Below are 18,489 nucleotides of genomic sequence, written 5' to 3'. Positions count from 1 at the left end.
GACCCGTGAAAGGCCTCTAATCTGTACCAAGTGTGGTATTATCTGTGTTTATTAACCACTGTTGAATTTCTCTACACGCCGCTCTATTGTAAGAAAGTGAAAGTAAGCGGTTCTTACCCATTGTAAATTATTACTAGGTGAACTTTTACTGTTTGTTCATCCTACTATAAAGTTGAAGTAGGTCTATGCCTCGCCTCAGAGTAAATATAATCTCTGTCTCTCCTCTCTTCCTCTTGGACTCTGTCCCTCCTCCTCTCTTCCTCTTGGTCTCTGTCCCCTCCTTCTCTCTTCCTCTTGGACTCTGTCCCCTCCTTCTCTCTTCCTCTTGGACTCTGTCCCCTCCTTCTCTCTTCCTCTTGGACTCTGTCCCCTCCTTCTCTCTTCCTCTTGGACTCTGTCCCTCCTTCTCTCTTCCTCTTGGACTCTGTCCCTCCTTCTCTCTTCCTCTTGGACTCTGTCCCCTCCTTCTCTCTTCTCCTCTGGTCTGGCTTCATTATGGTATTCTACTAATCGGCTTCATCAGAAGGTAAATCACCATCATCACAGCCACACCCCTGTATTGTATATTACCCATAACTAGGGTTGCAAAATTCCGTTACGTTTCAAAAAAAAATCTGGCCTCCTGAGTGGCGCAGCGTTCTAAAGCATTGCAGTGCTGAGGCGCCACTACAGCCTGGGGTTCGATCCGACCATCCGGGTTAGGGGAGGGTTTGGCCGGGGGGGGCTTTCCTTGGCTCATCGTGCTCTAGCGCCTCCTTGTGACAAGCCAGGCATCTGCAAGTTGACTTCGGTCATCAGTCGAACTGTGTTTCCTCCGTGACATTGGTACAGCGACTTCCGGGTTAATCGAGTAATGTGTTAAGAAGCAGCGCGGCATTGGCAGGTCATGTTTCGGAGGACGCATGTCTCGACCTTCGCCTCTCCCGAGCCCGTTGGGGAGTTGCAGCGACGAGACAAGGTCATAACTAGCAATTGGATATCACGAAATGGGGTAAAAATTACAACAACAAAAAAAAAATATTCTCAACATTCCCAGGTTTTCCAGAAATCCCAGGAGATTCCTGGAAGTAGGATGGAATAAGCAGGACATCCAGTAATCCTCCAACAGGGATTTCTGGGAAAACCTGGACATTTTGGGGAAGTTACCAGAATTTTGTAACCCTACCCCTAACCTCTCCTAAACGTCAAGCTAGCTTCCATCCAGCTGATCCCAGCCCTTTATGTTAAGATTAAAGTTGATATAATTTCACGCTGGCTCCTTTTAAAACTAATTCGCTGTTGATGATGAATACATCTACACTTATAATAACATGTGTGTGTTTCTGCCATATTATCATTATTATTATTATTATTATTATTATTATTATTATTATTATTATTATTATTAACAGTCCTTCAATCTATCTTAGTGTTTGTTCAACTATACGGGATGTCATAACACTGTAAGAGATGTCTGTGACCCCATAAAGGACACCATGCTTGTGTCCTAAACTGCTCCTTGTTTCCCATAGTGCACTACTCTTTACCAGAGCCCTGTGCCATTTGGGACGCGTCCATCTTTTTCCCTATAATGTGACGCTGACGTGTTTTTGATATGTGATCACAGGAAAGACCTTCCAGCTGTACTCTCACAACCTGATTGGGCTGTTTGAGCAGCTGAAGAAGCCTGGCCTGGCCTCTCAGTTCCAGACACACCGCTTCCCAGACAAGATCTTACCACGGTGAGAGAGACACGCGCACACTACATCCTCTGACTCACTTGTTTTAATGGATCCCCGGTGAGAGAGAGGGATATATTCTATTGTAATGGATCCCCGGTGAGAGAGAGGGATATATTCTATTGTAATGGATCCCCGGTGAGAGAGAGGGATATATTCTATTGTAATGGATCCCCGGTGAGAGAGAGGGATATATTATATTCTAATGAATCCCCGGTGAGAGAGAGGGACCACTTCTATTGTAATGGATCCCTGGTGAGAGAGAGGGACCTATTCTATTGTAATGGATCCCCGGTGAGAGAGAGGGACCTATTCTATTGTAATGGATCCCCGGTGAGAGAGAGGGACCTATTCTATTGTAATGGATCCCCGGTGAGAGAGAGGGACCTTTTCTATTGTAATGGATCCCCGGTGAGAGAGAGGGACCTATTCTATTGTAATGGATCCCCGGTGAGAGAGAGGGACCTATTCTATTGTAATGGATCCCCGGTGAGAGAGAGGGACCTATTCTATTCTAATGGATCCCCGGTGAGAGAGAGGGACCTTTTCTATTGTAATGGATCCCCGGTGAGAGAGAGGGATATAGTCTAATGGATCCCCGGTGAGAGAGAGGGACCTTTTCTATTGTAATGGATCACCGGTGAGAGAGAGGGACCTATTCTATTGTAATGGATCCCCGGTGAGAGAGAGGGACCTATTCTATTCTAATGGATCCCCGGTGAGAGAGAGGGACCTTTTCTATTGTAATGGATCCCCGGTGAGAGAGAGGGATATAGTCTAATGGATCCCCGGTGAGAGAGAGGGATATAGTCTAATGGATCCCCGGTGAGAGAGGGGGATATAGTCTAATGGATCCCCGGTGAGAGACAGGGACCTTTTCTATTGTAATGGATCCCCGGTGAGAGAGGGGGATATAGTCTAATGGATCCCCGGTGAGAGAGAGGGATATAGTCTAATGGATCCCCGGTGAGAGAGAGGGACCTTTTCTATTGTAATGGATCCCCGGTGAGAGAGAGGGATATAGTCTAATGGATCCCCGGTGAGAGAGAGGGATATAGTCTAATGGATCCCCGGTGAGAGAGGGGGATATAGTCTATTCTCTTCACCTTACAGATCACCACTAAAAAAATATAGAATGAATACAACGGACATGAGTGTACAGTCAAATTGCTGTGGTCTGGGGGCTTTTCCCGGTCTAGTCGTTCTATTTCTATGGTCCACCACACCACTCCAACCACCATATGACTGTGTGTTGACATAGACTGACTGGCTGTTTTCTCTCTGCAGGAGGTTTGCCTTGACAGCTAAGATCCCTGACACAAAGGGCTGTCACAAGTGCTGCATTGGTGAGTTTACTATACTAGATCTGCTGTACCCCTCAACCACTGTCTATTTACTAGAGCAGATGTACCCCTCAACCACTGTCTATTTACTAGATCTGCTGTACCCCTCAACCACTGTCTATTTACTAGAGCAGATGTACCCCTCAACCACTGTCTATTTACTAGATCTGCTGTACCCCTCAACCACTGTCTATTTACTAGATCTGCTGTACCCCTCAACCACTGTCTATTTACTAGAGCAGATGTACCCCTCAACCACTGTCTATTTACTAGATCTGCTGTACCCCTCAACCACTGTCTATTTACTAGATCTGCTGTACCCCTCAACCACTGTCTATTTACTAGATCTGCTGTACCCCTCAACCACTGTCTATTTACTAGATCTGCTGTACCCCTCAACCACGTGTTCTTACTACCTGTAGCCAGTTTAGACTAGACAAGAACCTCCCCATCTTATTAAAAGTGAGAGAAGCCATACAACAGGCTGTTATCTCTCCTATCCTACAACAGGCTGTTATCTCTCCTATCCTACAACAGGCTGTTATCTCTCCTATCCTACAACAGGCTGTTATCTCTCCTATCCTACAACAGGCTGTTATCTCTCCTATCCTACAACAGGCTGTTATCTCTCCTGTACTACAACAGGCTGTTCTCTCCTATCCTACAACAGGCTGTTATCTCTCCTATCCTTTGACCTACCTTGTCCTTTGTCTCTTATTTTAATATACACTGAGTGTACAAAACATTAAGAATATCTTCCTAATATTGAGTTGCACCCCCCCCCCCTTTTTGCCTTCAGAACAGCCTCAATTCATTGGGGCATGGACTCTACAAGGTGTTGAAAGCGTTCCACAGGGATGCTGGCCCATGTTGACTCCAATGCTTTCCACAGTTGTCAGGTTGGCTGGATGTCCTTTGGGTAGTGGACCATTCTTCATACGGGAAACTATTGAGCGTGAATAACCCAGCAGCGTTGCAGTTCTTTACACAAACCGGTGCGCCTGGCACCTACTAATAATAATATAATAATATGCCATTTAGCAGACTCTTTTATCCAAAGCGACTTAGTCATGCGTGCATACATTTTTGTGTATGGGTGGTCCCGGGGATCGAACCCACTACCTTGGCGTTACAAGCGCCGCGCTCTACCAGCTGAGCTACGTTCAAAGGCACATAAATATTTTGTCTTGTCCATCACCCTCTGAATGGCACACATACACAATCCATGTCTCAATTGTCTCAAGGCTTAAAAATCCTTCTTTAACCTGTCTCCTCCACTTAATCTACACTGATTGAAGTGGATTTAACAAGTGACATCACTAAGGGATCATAGCTTTCACCTGGATTCACCTGGTCAGTCTGTCACGGAAAGAGCAGGTGTTCTTAATGTTTTCCATACTCAGTATACAGTGGGGAGAACAAGTATTTGATACACTGCCAATTTTGCAGGTTTTCCTACTTACAAAGCATGTAGAGGTCTGTAATTTTTATCATAGGTACACTTCAACTGTGAGAGACGGAATCTAAAACAAAAATCCAGAAAATCACATTGTATGATTTTTAAGTAATTCATTTGCATTTTATTGCATGACATAAGTATTTGATCACCTACCAACCAGTAAGAATTCCGTCTCTCACAGACCTGTTAGTTTTTCTTTAAGAAGCCCTCCTGTTCTCCACTCATTACCTGTATTAACTGCACCTGTTTGAACTCGTGACCTGTATAAAAGACACCTGTCCACACACTCAATCAAACAGACTCCAACCTCTCCACAATGGCCAAGACCAGAGAGCTGTGTAAGGACATCAGGGATAAAATTGTAGACCTGCACAAGGCTGGGATGGGCTACAGGACAATAGGCAAGCAGCTTGGTGAGAAGGCAACAACTGTTGGCGCAATTATTAGAAAATGGAAGAAGTTCAAGATGACGGTCAATCACCCTCGGTCTGGGGCTCCATGCAAGATCTCACCTCGTGGGGCATCAATGATCATGAGGAAGGTGAGGGATCAGCCCAGAACTACACGGCAGGACCTGGTCAATGACCTGAAGAGAGCTGGGACCACAGTCTCAAAGAAAACCATTAGTAACACACTACGCCGTCATGGATTAAAATCCTGCAGCGCACGCCAGGTCCCCCTGCTCAAGCCAGCGCATGTCCAGGCCCGTCTGAAGTTTGCCAATGACCATCTGGATGATCCAGAGGAGGAATGGGAGAAGGTCATGTGGTCTGATGAGACAAAAATAGAGCTTTTTGGTCTAAACTCCACTCGCCGTGTTTGGAGGAAGAAGAAGGATGAGTACAACCCCAAGAACACCATCCCAACCGTGAAGCATGGAGGTGGAAACATCATTCTTTGGGGATGCTTTTCTGCAAAGGGGACAGGACGACTGCACCGTATTGAGGGGAGGATGGGTGGGGCCATGTATCGCGAGATCTTGGCCAAAAACCTCCTTCCCTCAGTAACAGCATTGAAGATGGGTCGTGGCTGGGTCTTCCAGCATGACAATGACCCGAAACACACAGCCAGGGCAACTAAGGAGTGGCTCCGTAAGAAGCATCTCAAGGTCCTGGAGTGGCCTAGCCAGTCTCCAGACCTGAACCCAATAGAAAATCTTTGGAGGGAGCTGAAAGTCTGTATTGCCCAGCGACAGCCCCGAAACCTGAAGGATCTGGAGAAGGTCTGTATAGAGGAGTGGGCCAAAATCCCTGCTGCAGTGTGTGCAAACCTGGTCAAGACCTACAGGAAACGTATGATCTCTGTAATTGCAAACAAAGGTTTCTGTACCAAATATTAAGTTCTGCTTTTCTGATGTATCAAATACTTATGTCATGCAATAAAATGCAAATTAATTACTTAAAAATCATACAATGTGATTTTCTGGATTTTTGTTTTAGATTCCGTCTCTCACAGTTGAAGTGTACCTATGATAAAAATTACAGACCTCTACATGCTTTGTAAGTAGGAAAACCTGCAAAATCGGCAGTGTATCAAATACTTGTTCTCCCCACTGTATATGCCACCTAGCAGACACTTTTAAAGTGACTTACAGTGTAGTGAGTGCATACATTTTTTTACAGTAATCACAAATCTCTCTCCCCTCCCCTCCCCTCCCACAGTGAGGAACCCCTATACGGGCCATAAGTACCTGTGTGGAGCGCTGCAGTCTGGGATAGTCCTGCTACAGTGGTACGAGCCCATGCAGAGGTTCATGCTCATCAAGGTCAGTCCCTCATCTAGTCTGACCCACCTGTAGTTATATGGTCCCACCTGTAGTTATATGGTCCCACCTGTAGTCCCACCTGTAGTTATATGGTCCCACCTGTAGTTATATGGTCCCACCTGTAGTTATATGGTCCCTCCTGTAGTTATATGGTCCCACCTGTAGTTATATGGTCCCACCTGTAGTTATATGGTCCCACCTGTAGTTATATGGTCCCTCCTGTAGTTATATGGTCCCACCTGTAGTTATATGGTCCCACCTGTAGTTATATTGTCCCACCGGTAGTTATATGGCCCCACCTGTGGTCCCACCTGTAGTTATATGGTCCCACCTGTAGTTATATTGTCCCACCGGTAGTTATATGGTCCCACCTGTAGTTATATGGTCCCTCCTGTAGTTATATGGTCCCTCCTGTAGTTATATTACCCCTCCTGTAGTTATATGGTCCCTCCTGTAGTTATATGGCCCCACCTGTAGTTATATGGTCCCACCTGTAGTTATATGGTCCCACCTGTAGTTATATGGTCCCACCTGTAGTTATATGGCCCCACCTGTAGTTATATGGTCCCACCTGTAGTTATGTGGTCCCACCTGTGGTCCCACCTGTAGTTATATGGTCCCACCTGTAGTTATATGGTCCCTCCTGTAGTTATATGGTCCCACCTGTAGTTATATGGTCCCACCTGTAGTTATATCGTCCCTCCTGTAGTTATATGGTCCCACCTGTGGTCCCACCTGTAGTTATATGGTCCCACCTGTAGTTTTATGGTCCCACCTGTAGTTATATGGTCCCACCTGTAGTTATATGGTCCCACCTGTAGTTATATGGTCCCACCTGTAGTTATATGGTCCCACCTGTGGTCCCACCTGTAGTTATATGGTCCCACCTGTAGTTATATCGTCCCTCCTGTAGTTATATGGTCCCACCTGTAGTTATATGGTCCCACCTGTATTTATTTGGTCCCACCTGTGGTCCCACCTGTAGTTATATGGTCCCACCTGTAGTTTTATGGCCCCACCTGTAGTTATATGGTCCCACCTGTAGTTATGTGGTCCCACCTGTAGTTATATGGTCCCACCTGTAGTTATATGGTCCCACCTGTAGTTATATGGTCCCACCTGTAGTTATATGGTCCCAGCTGTAGTGATATGGTCCCTCCTGTAGTTATATGGTCCCTCCTGTAGTTATATGGTCCCAGCTGTAGTTATATGGTCCCACCTGTAGTTATATGGTCCCACCTGTAGTTATATGGTCCCACCTGTGGTCCCACCTGTAGTGATATGGTCCCTCCTGTAGTTATATGGTCCCACCTGTAGTTATATGGTCCCACCTGTAGTTATATGGTCCCACCTGTGGTCCCACCTGTAGTTATATGGTCCCACCTGTAGTTTTATGGTCCCTCCTGTAGTTATATGGTCCCAGCTGTAGTCCCACCTGTAGTTATATGGTCCCACCTGTAGTTATATGGTCCCAGCTGTAGTGATATTGTCCCTCCTGTAGTTATATGGTCCCACCTGTAGTTATGTGGTCCCACCTGTAGTTATATGGTCCCACCTGTAGTTATATGGTCCCACCTGTAGTTATATGGTCCCACCTGTAGTTATATGGTCCCACCTGTGGTCCCACCTGTAGTTATATGGTCCCACCTGTAGTTTTATGGTCCCTCCTGTAGTTATATGGTCCCAGCTGTAGTCCCACCTGTAGTTATATCGTCCCTCCTGTAGTTATATGGTCCCACCTGTAGTTATATGGTCCCACCTGTAGTTTTATGGTCCCTCCTGTAGTTATATGGTCCCTCCTGTAGTTATATGGTCCCAGCTGTAGTGATATGGTCCTACAGGAGGGTCCATATAACTACAGGAGGGTCCATATAACTACAGGTGGGACTACAGGTGGGGCCATATAACTACAGGAGGGCCCATATAACTACAGGGTGGGACCATAACTACAGGTGGGACCATTGACTACAGGTGGAGCCAACTAACTACAGGAGGGACGATATAACTACAGGAAGGGACATATAACTACAGGAGGGACCATATAACTACAGGTGGAGCCATATAACTACAGGTGGGGCCACATAACTACAGGTGGGGCCACATAACTACAGGTGGAGCCATATAACTACAGGTGGGACTACAGGTGGGACCATATAACTACAGGTGGGACCACAGGTGGGACCATATAACTACAGGAGGGGCCATATAACTACAGGTGGGACTACAGGTGGGGCCATATAACTACAGGAGGGACCATATAACTACAGGTCCCACCTGTAGTTTTATGGTCCCACCTGTAGTTATATGGTCCCACCTGTAGTTATATGGTCCCACCTGTAGTTATATGGTCCCACCTGTAGTTATATGGTCCCACCTGTGGTCCCACCTGTAGTTATATGGTCCCACCTGTAGTTATATCGTCCCTCCTGTAGTTATATGGTCCCACCTGTAGTTATATGGTCCCACCTGTATTTATTTGGTCCCACCTGTGGTCCCACCTGTAGTTATATTGTCCCACCTGTAGTTTTATGGCCCCACCTGTAGTTATATGGTCCCACCTGTAGTTATGTGGTCCCACCTGTAGTTATATGGTCCCACCTGTAGTTATATGGTCCCTCCTGTAGTTATATGGTCCCACCTGTAGTTATATGGTCCCACCTGTAGTTATATGGTCCCACCTGTAGTTATATGGTCCCAGCTGTAGTGATATGGTCCCTCCTGTAGTTATATGGTCCCTCCTGTAGTTATATGGTCCCAGCTGTAGTTATATGGTCCCACCTGTAGTTATATGGTCCCACCTGTAGTTATATGGTCCCACCTGTGGTCCCACCTGTAGTGATATGGTCCCTCCTGTAGTTATATGGTCCCACCTGTAGTTATATGGTCCCACCTGTAGTTATATGGTCCCACCTGTAGTTATATGGTCCCACCTGTGGTCCCACCTGTAGTTATATGGTCCCACCTGTAGTTTTATGGTCCCTCCTGTAGTTATATGGTCCCAGCTGTAGTCCCACCTGTAGTTATATGGTCCCACCTGTAGTTATATGGTCCCAGCTGTAGTGATATGGTCCCTCCTGTAGTTATATGGTCCCACCTGTAGTTATGTGGTCCCACCTGTAGTTATATGGTCCCACCTGTAGTTATATGGTCCCACCTGTAGTTATATGGTCCCACCTGTAGTTATATGGTCCCACCTGTGGTCCCACCTGTAGTTATATGGTCCTACCTGTAGTTTTATGGTCCCTCCTGTAGTTATATGGTCCCAGCTGTAGTCCCACCTGTAGTTATATGGTCCCAGCTGTAGTTACATGGTCCCACCTGTAGTTATATGGTCCCACCTGTAGTTTTATGGTCCCTCCTGTAGTTATATGGTCCCTCCTGTAGTTATATGGTCCCACCTGTAGTTATATGGTCCCTCCTGTAGTTATATGGTCCCAGCTGTAGTGATATGGTCCCTCCTGTAGTTATATGGTCCCTCCTGTAGTTATATGGTCCCAGCTGTAGTTATATGGTCCCTCCTGTAGCTATATGGTCCCTCCTGTAGCTATATGGTCCCACCTGTAGTTATATGGTCCCTCCTGTAGTTATATGGTCCCACCTGTAGTGATATGGTCCCTCCTGTAGTTATATGGTCCCAGCTGTAGTTATATGGTCCCTCCTGTAGTTATATGGTCCCACCTGTAGTTATATGGTCCCACCTGTAGTTATATGGTCCTACCTGTAGTTATATGGTCCCTCCTGTAGTTATATGGTCCCTCCTGTAGTTATATGGTCCCTCCTGTAGTTATATGGTCCCTCCTGTAGTTATATGGTCCCACCTGTGGTCCCACCTGTAGTTATATGGTCCCACCTGTAGTTTTATGGTCCCTCCTGTAGTTATATGGTCCCAGCTGTAGTCCCACCTGTAGTTATATGGTCCCACCTGTAGTTATATGGTCCCACCTGTAGTTATATGGTCCTACCTGTAGTTATATGGTCCCACCTGTAGTTATATGGTCCCACCTGTAGTTATATGGTCCCTCCTGTAGTTATGTGGTCCCACCTGTAGTTATGTGGTCCCACCTGTAGTTATATGGCTCCACCTGTAGTTATATGGTCCCACCTGTAGTTATATGGTCCCACCTGTAGTCCCACCTGTAGTTATATGGACCCACCTGTAGTTATATGGTCCCACCTGTAGTTATATGGTCCCTCCTGTAGTTATGTGGTCCCACCTGTAGTTATGTGGTCCCACCTGTAGTTATATGGTCCCACCTGTAGTTATGTGGCCCCACCTGTAGTTATATGGTCCCACCTGTAGGTATATGGTCCCACCTGTAGTTATATGGTCCCACCTGTAGTTATATGGTCCCACCTGTAGTCCCACCTGTAGTTATATGGTCCTACCTGTAGTTATATGGCCCCACCTGTAGTTATATGGCCCCCACCTGTAGTTATATGGTCCTACCTGTAGTTATATGGTCCCACCTGTAGTTATATGGCCCCACCTGTAGTTATATGGTCCCACCTGTAGTTATATGGTCCCTCCTGTAGTTATATGGCCCCACCTGTAGTCCCACCTGTAGTTATATGGCCCCACCTGTAGTTATATGGTTCCACCTGTAGTTATATGGCCCCACCTGTAGTCCCACCTGTAGTTATATGGCCCCTCCTGTAGTTATATGGTCCCACCTGTGGTCCCACCTGTAGTTATATGGTCCCACCTGTAGTCCCACCTGTAGTTATATGGCTCCACCTGTAGTTATGTGGCCCCACCTGTAGTTATATGGCTCCACCTGTAGTTATATGGTCCCTCCTGTAGTTATATGTCCCTTCCTGTAGTTATATGGTCCCTCCTGTAGTTATATGGCTCCACCTGTAGTTATATGGTCCCACCTGTAGTTATATGGTCCCACCTGTAGTTATATGGCCCCTCCTGTAGTTATATGGGCCCTCCTGTAGTTATATGGCCCCACCTGTAGTCCCACCTGTAGTTATATGGACCCTCCTGTAGTTATATGGACCCTCCTGTAGTTATATGGTCCCTCCTGTAGTTATATGGTCCCACCTGTAGTTATATGGTCCCACCTGTAGTTATATGGTCCCACCTGTGGTCCCACCTGTAGTTATATGGTCCCACCTGTAGTTATATGGTCCCTCCTGTAGTTATATGGTCCCAGCTGTAGTGATATGGTCCCACCTGTGGTCCCACCTGTAGTGATATGGTCCCACCTGTAGTTTTATGGTCCCACCTGTAGTTATATGGTCCCAGCTGTAGTGATATGGTCCCACCTGTGGTCCCACCTGTAGTGATATGGTCCCACCTGTAGTTTTATGGTCCCTCCTGTAGTTATATGGTCCCACCTGTAGTTATATGGTCCCACCTGTAGTTATATGGTCCCACCTGTAGTGATATGGCCCCACCTGTAGTTATATGGTCCCACCTGTAGTTATATGGTCCCTCCTGTAGTTATATGGTCCCACCTGTAGTGATATGGTCCCACCTGTAGTGATATGGTCCCAGCTGTAGTTATATGGTCCCACCTGTAGTTATATGGTCCCTCCTGTAGTTATATGGTCCCTCCTGTAGTTATATTGTCCCACCTGTAGTTATATGGTCCCACCTGTAGTTATATGGTCCCACCTGTAGTTATATGGTCCCACCTGTAGTTATATGGTCCCACCTGTAGTTATATGGCTCCACCTGTAGTTATATGGTCCCACCTGTAGTTATATGGTCCCACCTGTAGTTATATGGCCCCACCTGTAGTTATATGGTCCCACCTGTAGTTATATGGTCCCTCCTGTAGTTATATGGTCCCACCTGTAGTTATATGGTCCCACCTGTAGTTATATGGTCCCACCTGTAGGTATATGGTCCCACCTGTAGTTATATGGTCCCTCCTGTAGTTATATGGTCCCTCCTGTAGTTATATGGTCCCACCTGTAGTTATATGGTCCCACCTGTAGTTATATGGTCCCACCTGTAGTTATATGGTCCCACCTGTAGTTATATGGCTCCACCTGTAGTTATATGGTCCCTCCTGTAGTTATATGGTCCCTCCTGTAGTTATATGGTCCCACCTGTAGTTATATGGTCCCACCTGTAGTTATATGGTCCCACCTGTAGTTATATGGTCCCACCTGTAGTTATATGGTCCCACCTGTAGTTATGTGGCCCCACCTGTAGTTATATGGTCCCACCTGTAGTTATATGGTCCCACCTGTAGTTATATGGTCCCACCTGTAGTCCCACCTGTAGTTATATGGTCCTACCTGTAGTTATATGGCCCCACCTGTAGTTATATGGCCCCACCTGTAGTTATATGGTCCTACCTGTAGTTATATGGTCCCACCTGTAGTTATATGGCCCCACCTGTAGTTATATGGTCCCACCTGTAGTTATATGGTCCCTCCTGTAGTTATATGGCCCCACCTGTAGTCCCACCTGTAGTTATATGGCCCCACCTGTAGTTATATGGTTCCACCTGTAGTTATATGGCCCCACCTGTAGTCCCACCTGTAGTTATATGGCCCCTCCTGTAGTTATATGGTCCCACCCTGTGGTCCCACCTGTAGTTATATGGTCCCACCTGTAGTCCCACCTGTAGTTATATGGCTCCACCTGTAGTTATGTGGCCCCCACCTGTAGTTATATGGCTCCACCTGTAGTTATATGGTCCCTCCTGTAGTTATATGTCCCTTCCTGTAGTTATATGGTCCCTCCTGTAGTTATATGGCTCCACCTGTAGTTATATGGTCCCACCTGTAGTTATATGGTCCCACCTGTAGTTATATGGCCCCTCCTGTAGTTATATGGGCCCTCCTGTAGTTATATGGCCCCACCTGTAGTCCCACCTGTAGTTATATGGACCCTCCTGTAGTTATATGGACCCTCCTGTAGTTATATGGTCCCTCCTGTAGTTATATGGTCCCACCTGTAGTTATATGGTCCCACCTGTAGTTATATGGTCCCACCTGTAGTTATATGGTCCCACCTGTGGTCCCACCTGTAGTTATATGGTCCCACCTGTAGTTATATGGTCCCTCCTGTAGTTATATGGTCCCAGCTGTAGTGATATGGTCCCACCTGTGGTCCCACCTGTAGTGATATGGTCCCACCTGTAGTTTTATGGTCCCACCTGTAGTTATATGGTCCCAGCTGTAGTGATATGGTCCCACCTGTGGTCCCACCTGTAGTGATATGGTCCCACCTGTAGTTTTATGGTCCCTCCTGTAGTTATATGGTCCCACCTGTAGTGATATGGTCCCAGCTGTAGTTATATGGTCCCACCTGTAGTTAAATGGTCCCTCCTGTAGTTATATGGTCCCACCTGTAGTGATATGGTCCCACCTGTAGTGATATGGTCCCAGCTGTAGTTATATGGTCCCTCCTGTAGTTATATGGTCCCTCCTGTAGTTATATGGTCCCACCTGTAGTTATATGGTCCCACCTGTAGTTATATGGTCCCACCTGTAGTTATATGGTCCCACCTGTAGTTATATGGTCCCACCTGTAGTTATATGGCTCCACCTGTAGTTATATGGTCCCACCTGTAGTTATATGGTCCCACCTGTAGTTATATGGCCCCACCTGTAGTTATATGGTCCCACCTGTAGTTATATGGTCCCTCCTGTAGTTATATGGTCCCACCTGTAGTTATATGGTCCCACCTGTAGTTATATGGTCCCACCTGTAGTTATATGGTCCCACCTGTAGTTATATGGTCCCACCTGTAGTTATATGGCCCCACCTGTAGTTATATGGCCCCACCTGTAGTTATATGGTCCCACCTGTAGTTATATGGTCCCACCTGTAGTTATATGGTCCCACCTGTAGTTATATGGTCCCACCTGTAGTTATATGGTCCCTCCTGTAGTTATATGGTCCCAGCTGTAGTTATACAAACGATTTTCTATGGGGTTGAGATCTGGAGACTGGCTAGGCCACTCCAGGACCTTGAAATGCTTCTTACGAAGCCACTCCTTCGTTGCCCGGGCAGTGTGTTTGGGATCATTGTCATGCTGAAAGACCCAGCCACGTTTCATCTTCAATGCCCTTGCTGATGGAAGGAGGTTTTCACTCAAAATCTCACGATACATGGCCCCATTCATTCTTTCCTTTACACGGATCAGTCGTCCTGGTCCCTTTGCAGAAAAACAGCCCCAAAGCATGATGTTTCCACCCCCATGCTTTACAGTAGGTATGGTGTTCTTTGGATGCAACTCAGCATTCTTTGTTCTCCAAACACGACGAGTACATGCCCAATCCTCTTCTGGATCATCCAAATGCACTCTAGCAAACTTCAGACGGGCCTGGACATGTACTGGCTTAAGCAGGGGGACACGTCTGGCACTACAGGATTTGAGTCCCTGGCGGCGTAGTGTGTTACTGATGGTAGGCTTTGTTACTTTGGTCCCAGCTCTCTGCAGGTCATTCACTAGGTCCCCCCGTGTGGTTCTGGGATTTTTGCTCACCGTTCTTGTGATCATTTTGACCCCACGGGGTGAGAGCTTGCATGGAGCCCCAGATCGAGGGAGATTATCAGTGGTCTTGTATGTCTTCCATTTCCTAATAATTGCTCCCACAGTTGATTTCTTCATACCAAGCTGCTTACCTATTGCAGATTCAGTCTTCCCAGCCTGGTGCAGGTCTACAATTTTGTTTCTGGTGTCCTTTGACAGCTCTTTGGTCTTGGCCATAGTGGAGTTTGGAGTGTGACTGTTTGAGGTTGTGGACAGGTGTCTTTTATACTGATAACAAGTTCAAACAGGTGCCATTAATACAGGTAACGAGTGGAGGACAGAGGAGCCTCTTAAAGAAGAAGTTACAGGTCTGTGAGAGCCAGAAATCTTGCTTGTTTGTAGGTGACCAAATACTTATTTTCCACCATAATTTGCAAATAAATTCATAAAAAATCCTACAATGTGATTTTCAGGGGAAAACATTCTCAATTTGTCTGTCATAGTTGACGGAAATTGATGAAAATTACAAAATGAGTCATGTTTGGGGATCTGTATTCAAATAGTTTTAAAAAGTAGTCCTTTTTGGGGATTTGTATTCAAATAGTTGTAGTCACTTCCAAAGTAACTATTTGTTCCCCCTGAAAAATAGTTACTTTCCCCAAAGCAGAGTTACAACTAGTTATCCCAGGTCTGCAGTAGGTTATGCTCTGTGAACAACCGCATTGGCTTCGAAACAAATCAACCAGACATATTTAAGATTCTAGAAGGGCTCCTTAGAACCAAACACATAAGATGTGTTCCATTCAGCAGACTTCCATGCTAATGGAGCAGGCTAATGGAGCAGGAAATAAAAGCATGAAAATTGCTTCCATATTATTTAGTTTACAATATGACTGACATACTGTGGTATTAGGACCCACTATACATCCTCAGCATTACTTCCAGAGACCCTCATCCCCCCCCCCTCTCCTCTCTCTCTCTTCTGTCCCTCAGCACTTTGACTTCCCTCTGCCCAGCCCTCTGAAGGTGTTTGAGATGTTGGTGGTTCCAGAGCAGGAGTACCCCATGGTGTGTGTAGCCATCAGCCAGGCCACGGAGCCAGGCCAAGTTGTCCGCTTTGAGACCATCAACCTCAACTCCTGCTCCTCCTGGTTCACTGAGATGGGATCAAGTAAGGAACAAACACACACACACAGAGACAGAGACAGAGACAGAGAGAGAGAGAGGGGGAGAGAGACAGAGAGAGGGAGAGAGAGAGACTCCTACTGGTTCACTGAGATGGGATCAATAGGCACCAAACGGAAGAGAACTGAAACTTGGAAGGACTATCTAGACTACCTGAAATGCTCATTTTCTGTTGCAAAACATGTCGTTTTAAAACGGTGAACACAACCCTAGATTCATACAGTATGTACACATTGAAACACCCCCTACCATTTTGATCTCTTCCTGGTTTCCAGTAGGGATGTCTTTATGCTAACCACTATTTTCTATATGTCATCCCTTAGCTGGACAAGCAGTGGACGCAGTCCATGTGACCCAGCTGGAGAGAGACACAGTGCTAGTGTGCTTGGACAGTAAGTATGACCTCTGACCCCACAGAGATGATGACCTCCTGCACTTTGGTTGCGTCCCAAATGTCACCCTATTCCCTATGTAGTGCACTACTTTTGACCAGGGCCCATAGATACAAGGCCCATAGGGCTCTGGTCAAAAGTAGTGCACTATATAGGGAATAGGGTGACATTTGGGACGCCCATTCAGTCTAACTAGTCCTGCACTGCACTGAGAAAGTAGAAAAGCTATTCATCGTTTGCCCTACACTCATTTACATTTTATTTAACCAGGAAAAGACCTTTGAGGTTAGAAACCTATTTTTTCGAGGGGCACCTGGCAAGAGGTCAGCAGGAAGTTGTCTGCGTGTTCACACAACGCAATACAATACAATACAATACAATACAATACAACGCAACACAATACAATACAATACAATGCAAGGCAACGCAACGCAACGCAACGCAACACAATACAATACTTTTAAAAATGTCAGCCTTTGCCCAACCCCTTCAAATAAAAATGCATTCAAGTGAGAAGTTGTGGGTGGGGGGTATTGCTCATAAATATTCATTGTGGGGGGGGTAAACCTAGTTGGACCTGATCCCAACACTTTCTCACTAAAGCATACTTACTAGATGTCCACTGGCACACTCTGATAATAAAATTATGTGTATCGCGAGCAAAGACTGCTCTGGACAGTTGGCTCACAGTGGTAAGGCTCTGGACAGTTGGCTCACAGTGGTAAGGCTCTGGACAGTTGGCTCACAGTGGTAAGGCTCTGGACAGTTGGCTCACAGTGGTAAGGCTCTGGACAGTTGGCTCACAGTGGTAAGGCTCTGGACAGTTGGCTCACAGTGGTAAGGCTCTGGACAGTTGGCTCACAGTGGTAAGGCGCAGAGTTCCTGACATCTATTGCCACTTGCGGTGTAAGTTTGAATCCCCCCCATGGGGCGCAAAACAAATCTTAGAGATGTGGATTCACATTTATTGCGATATTGTGTTGGGAAGAAAAGCGCAATCGTCCCCTTGAAAATTAAGATTAGGGACTCAATTCAATCTGACCTGCATTGCAGTATTTACGCAGGAGCTCTTTTTCAAATGGTCAAATTAACTCACAGATTGGTCTTGGGTACTGTATAAAAACCTGACATGTTTCAATTGACATGTTTCACTATAACTAAGCCTGAAACATCTGGTTTTCCCATGAATTAATTTTTTTCATAAAAGTTACTCTAAAACAATCACGATGGTCAACAACATTCTCCTCTATCAGAGCTTTAAACTCGGACAGCGATACCCTCTTCTCCGGTTTTTTAAAGTATTTTGCAGCTCGTTCTGAGACCAAGGAGCGTTTTATAAATTAGCACAGTTGTCTTTGACCCCATTTCAGGAACCGCGAAAGATCGCAGCAGCTGAGAACGGACCCTAAGTTTGTGATGACCTTGCAAGTGAGGATGTATAAACGCCTGCTTTTATCTCCGGCCCACTATTCTAAAGCGTTTTATCTCCGGCCCACTATTCTAAAGCGTTTTATCTCCGGCCCACTATTCTAAAGCCTTTTATCTCCGGCCCACTATTCTAAAGCGTTTTATCTCCGGCCCACTATTCTAAAGCGTTTTATCTCCGGCCCACTATTCTAAAGCCTTTTATCTCCGGCCCACTATTCTAAAGCGTTTTATCTCCGGCCCACTATTCTAAAGCCTTTTATCTCCGGCCCACTATTCTAAAGCGTTTTATCTCCGGCCCACTATTCTAAAGCCTTTTATCTCCGGCCCACTATTCTAAAGCCTTTTATCTCCGGCCCACTATTCTAAAGCGTTTTATCTCCGGCCCACTATTCTAAAGCCTTTTATCTCCGGCCCACTATTCTAAAGCGTTTTATCTCCTGCCCACTATTCTAAAGCCTCTTATCTCCGGCCCACTATTCTAAAGCGTTATTGCTCTTTTTCCTTGTAGAGAATCTGAAGATCGTGAACCTCCAGGGAAGATTAAAGTCCAACAAGAAGCTAGCCTCGGAGCTCAGCTTTGACTTCGCCGTTGGATCCGTTGGTACGATGAGCTCTTTAATATTATTCACCCCCCACTACTCGACCTTCAGTGTTATAACGTAGTTATGGTTTCCCTGTATTCGTATCCTGTTACCCTTTCTTCAACCACTAGGCATCCTTTTTTGTTCATGTCAACCATGGACCATTGTATATT

At 46.0% G+C, this 18,489-nt stretch overlaps 1 protein-coding gene across 5 annotated transcripts in view; it reads left to right on the top strand.

Annotated features, from left to right (window-relative positions):
- The window catches only part of map4k5 (mitogen-activated protein kinase kinase kinase kinase 5), a 132,922-nt gene that overhangs the window by 101,503 nt on the left and 12,930 nt on the right, over positions 1-18,489 (top strand). For 3 of the 5 annotated variants that reach the window (XM_041847345.2, XM_041847347.2, XM_041847349.2), the window contains 7 exons: positions 524-526; positions 1,607-1,721; positions 3,006-3,064; positions 6,182-6,285; positions 15,724-15,901; positions 16,239-16,307; positions 18,244-18,336. In XM_041847345.2, coding sequence (XP_041703279.1) covers positions 524-526; positions 1,607-1,721; positions 3,006-3,064; positions 6,182-6,285; positions 15,724-15,901; positions 16,239-16,307; positions 18,244-18,336 — 621 coding nt within the window. The remainder of the gene's footprint in view (positions 1-523; positions 527-1,606; positions 1,722-3,005; positions 3,065-6,181; positions 6,286-15,723; positions 15,902-16,238; positions 16,308-18,243; positions 18,337-18,489) is intronic. The other 2 variants (XM_041847346.2, XM_041847350.2) reach the window with 1 other exon arrangement.

This window comes from Coregonus clupeaformis, chromosome 25 (genome assembly GCF_020615455.1).
Source record: "Coregonus clupeaformis isolate EN_2021a chromosome 25, ASM2061545v1, whole genome shotgun sequence".
Taxonomy (NCBI): Eukaryota; Metazoa; Chordata; class Actinopteri; order Salmoniformes; family Salmonidae; genus Coregonus; species Coregonus clupeaformis.
Note: the sequence above shows the minus strand (reverse complement) of the source record. Positions and strands in the feature narration are given on the sequence as shown.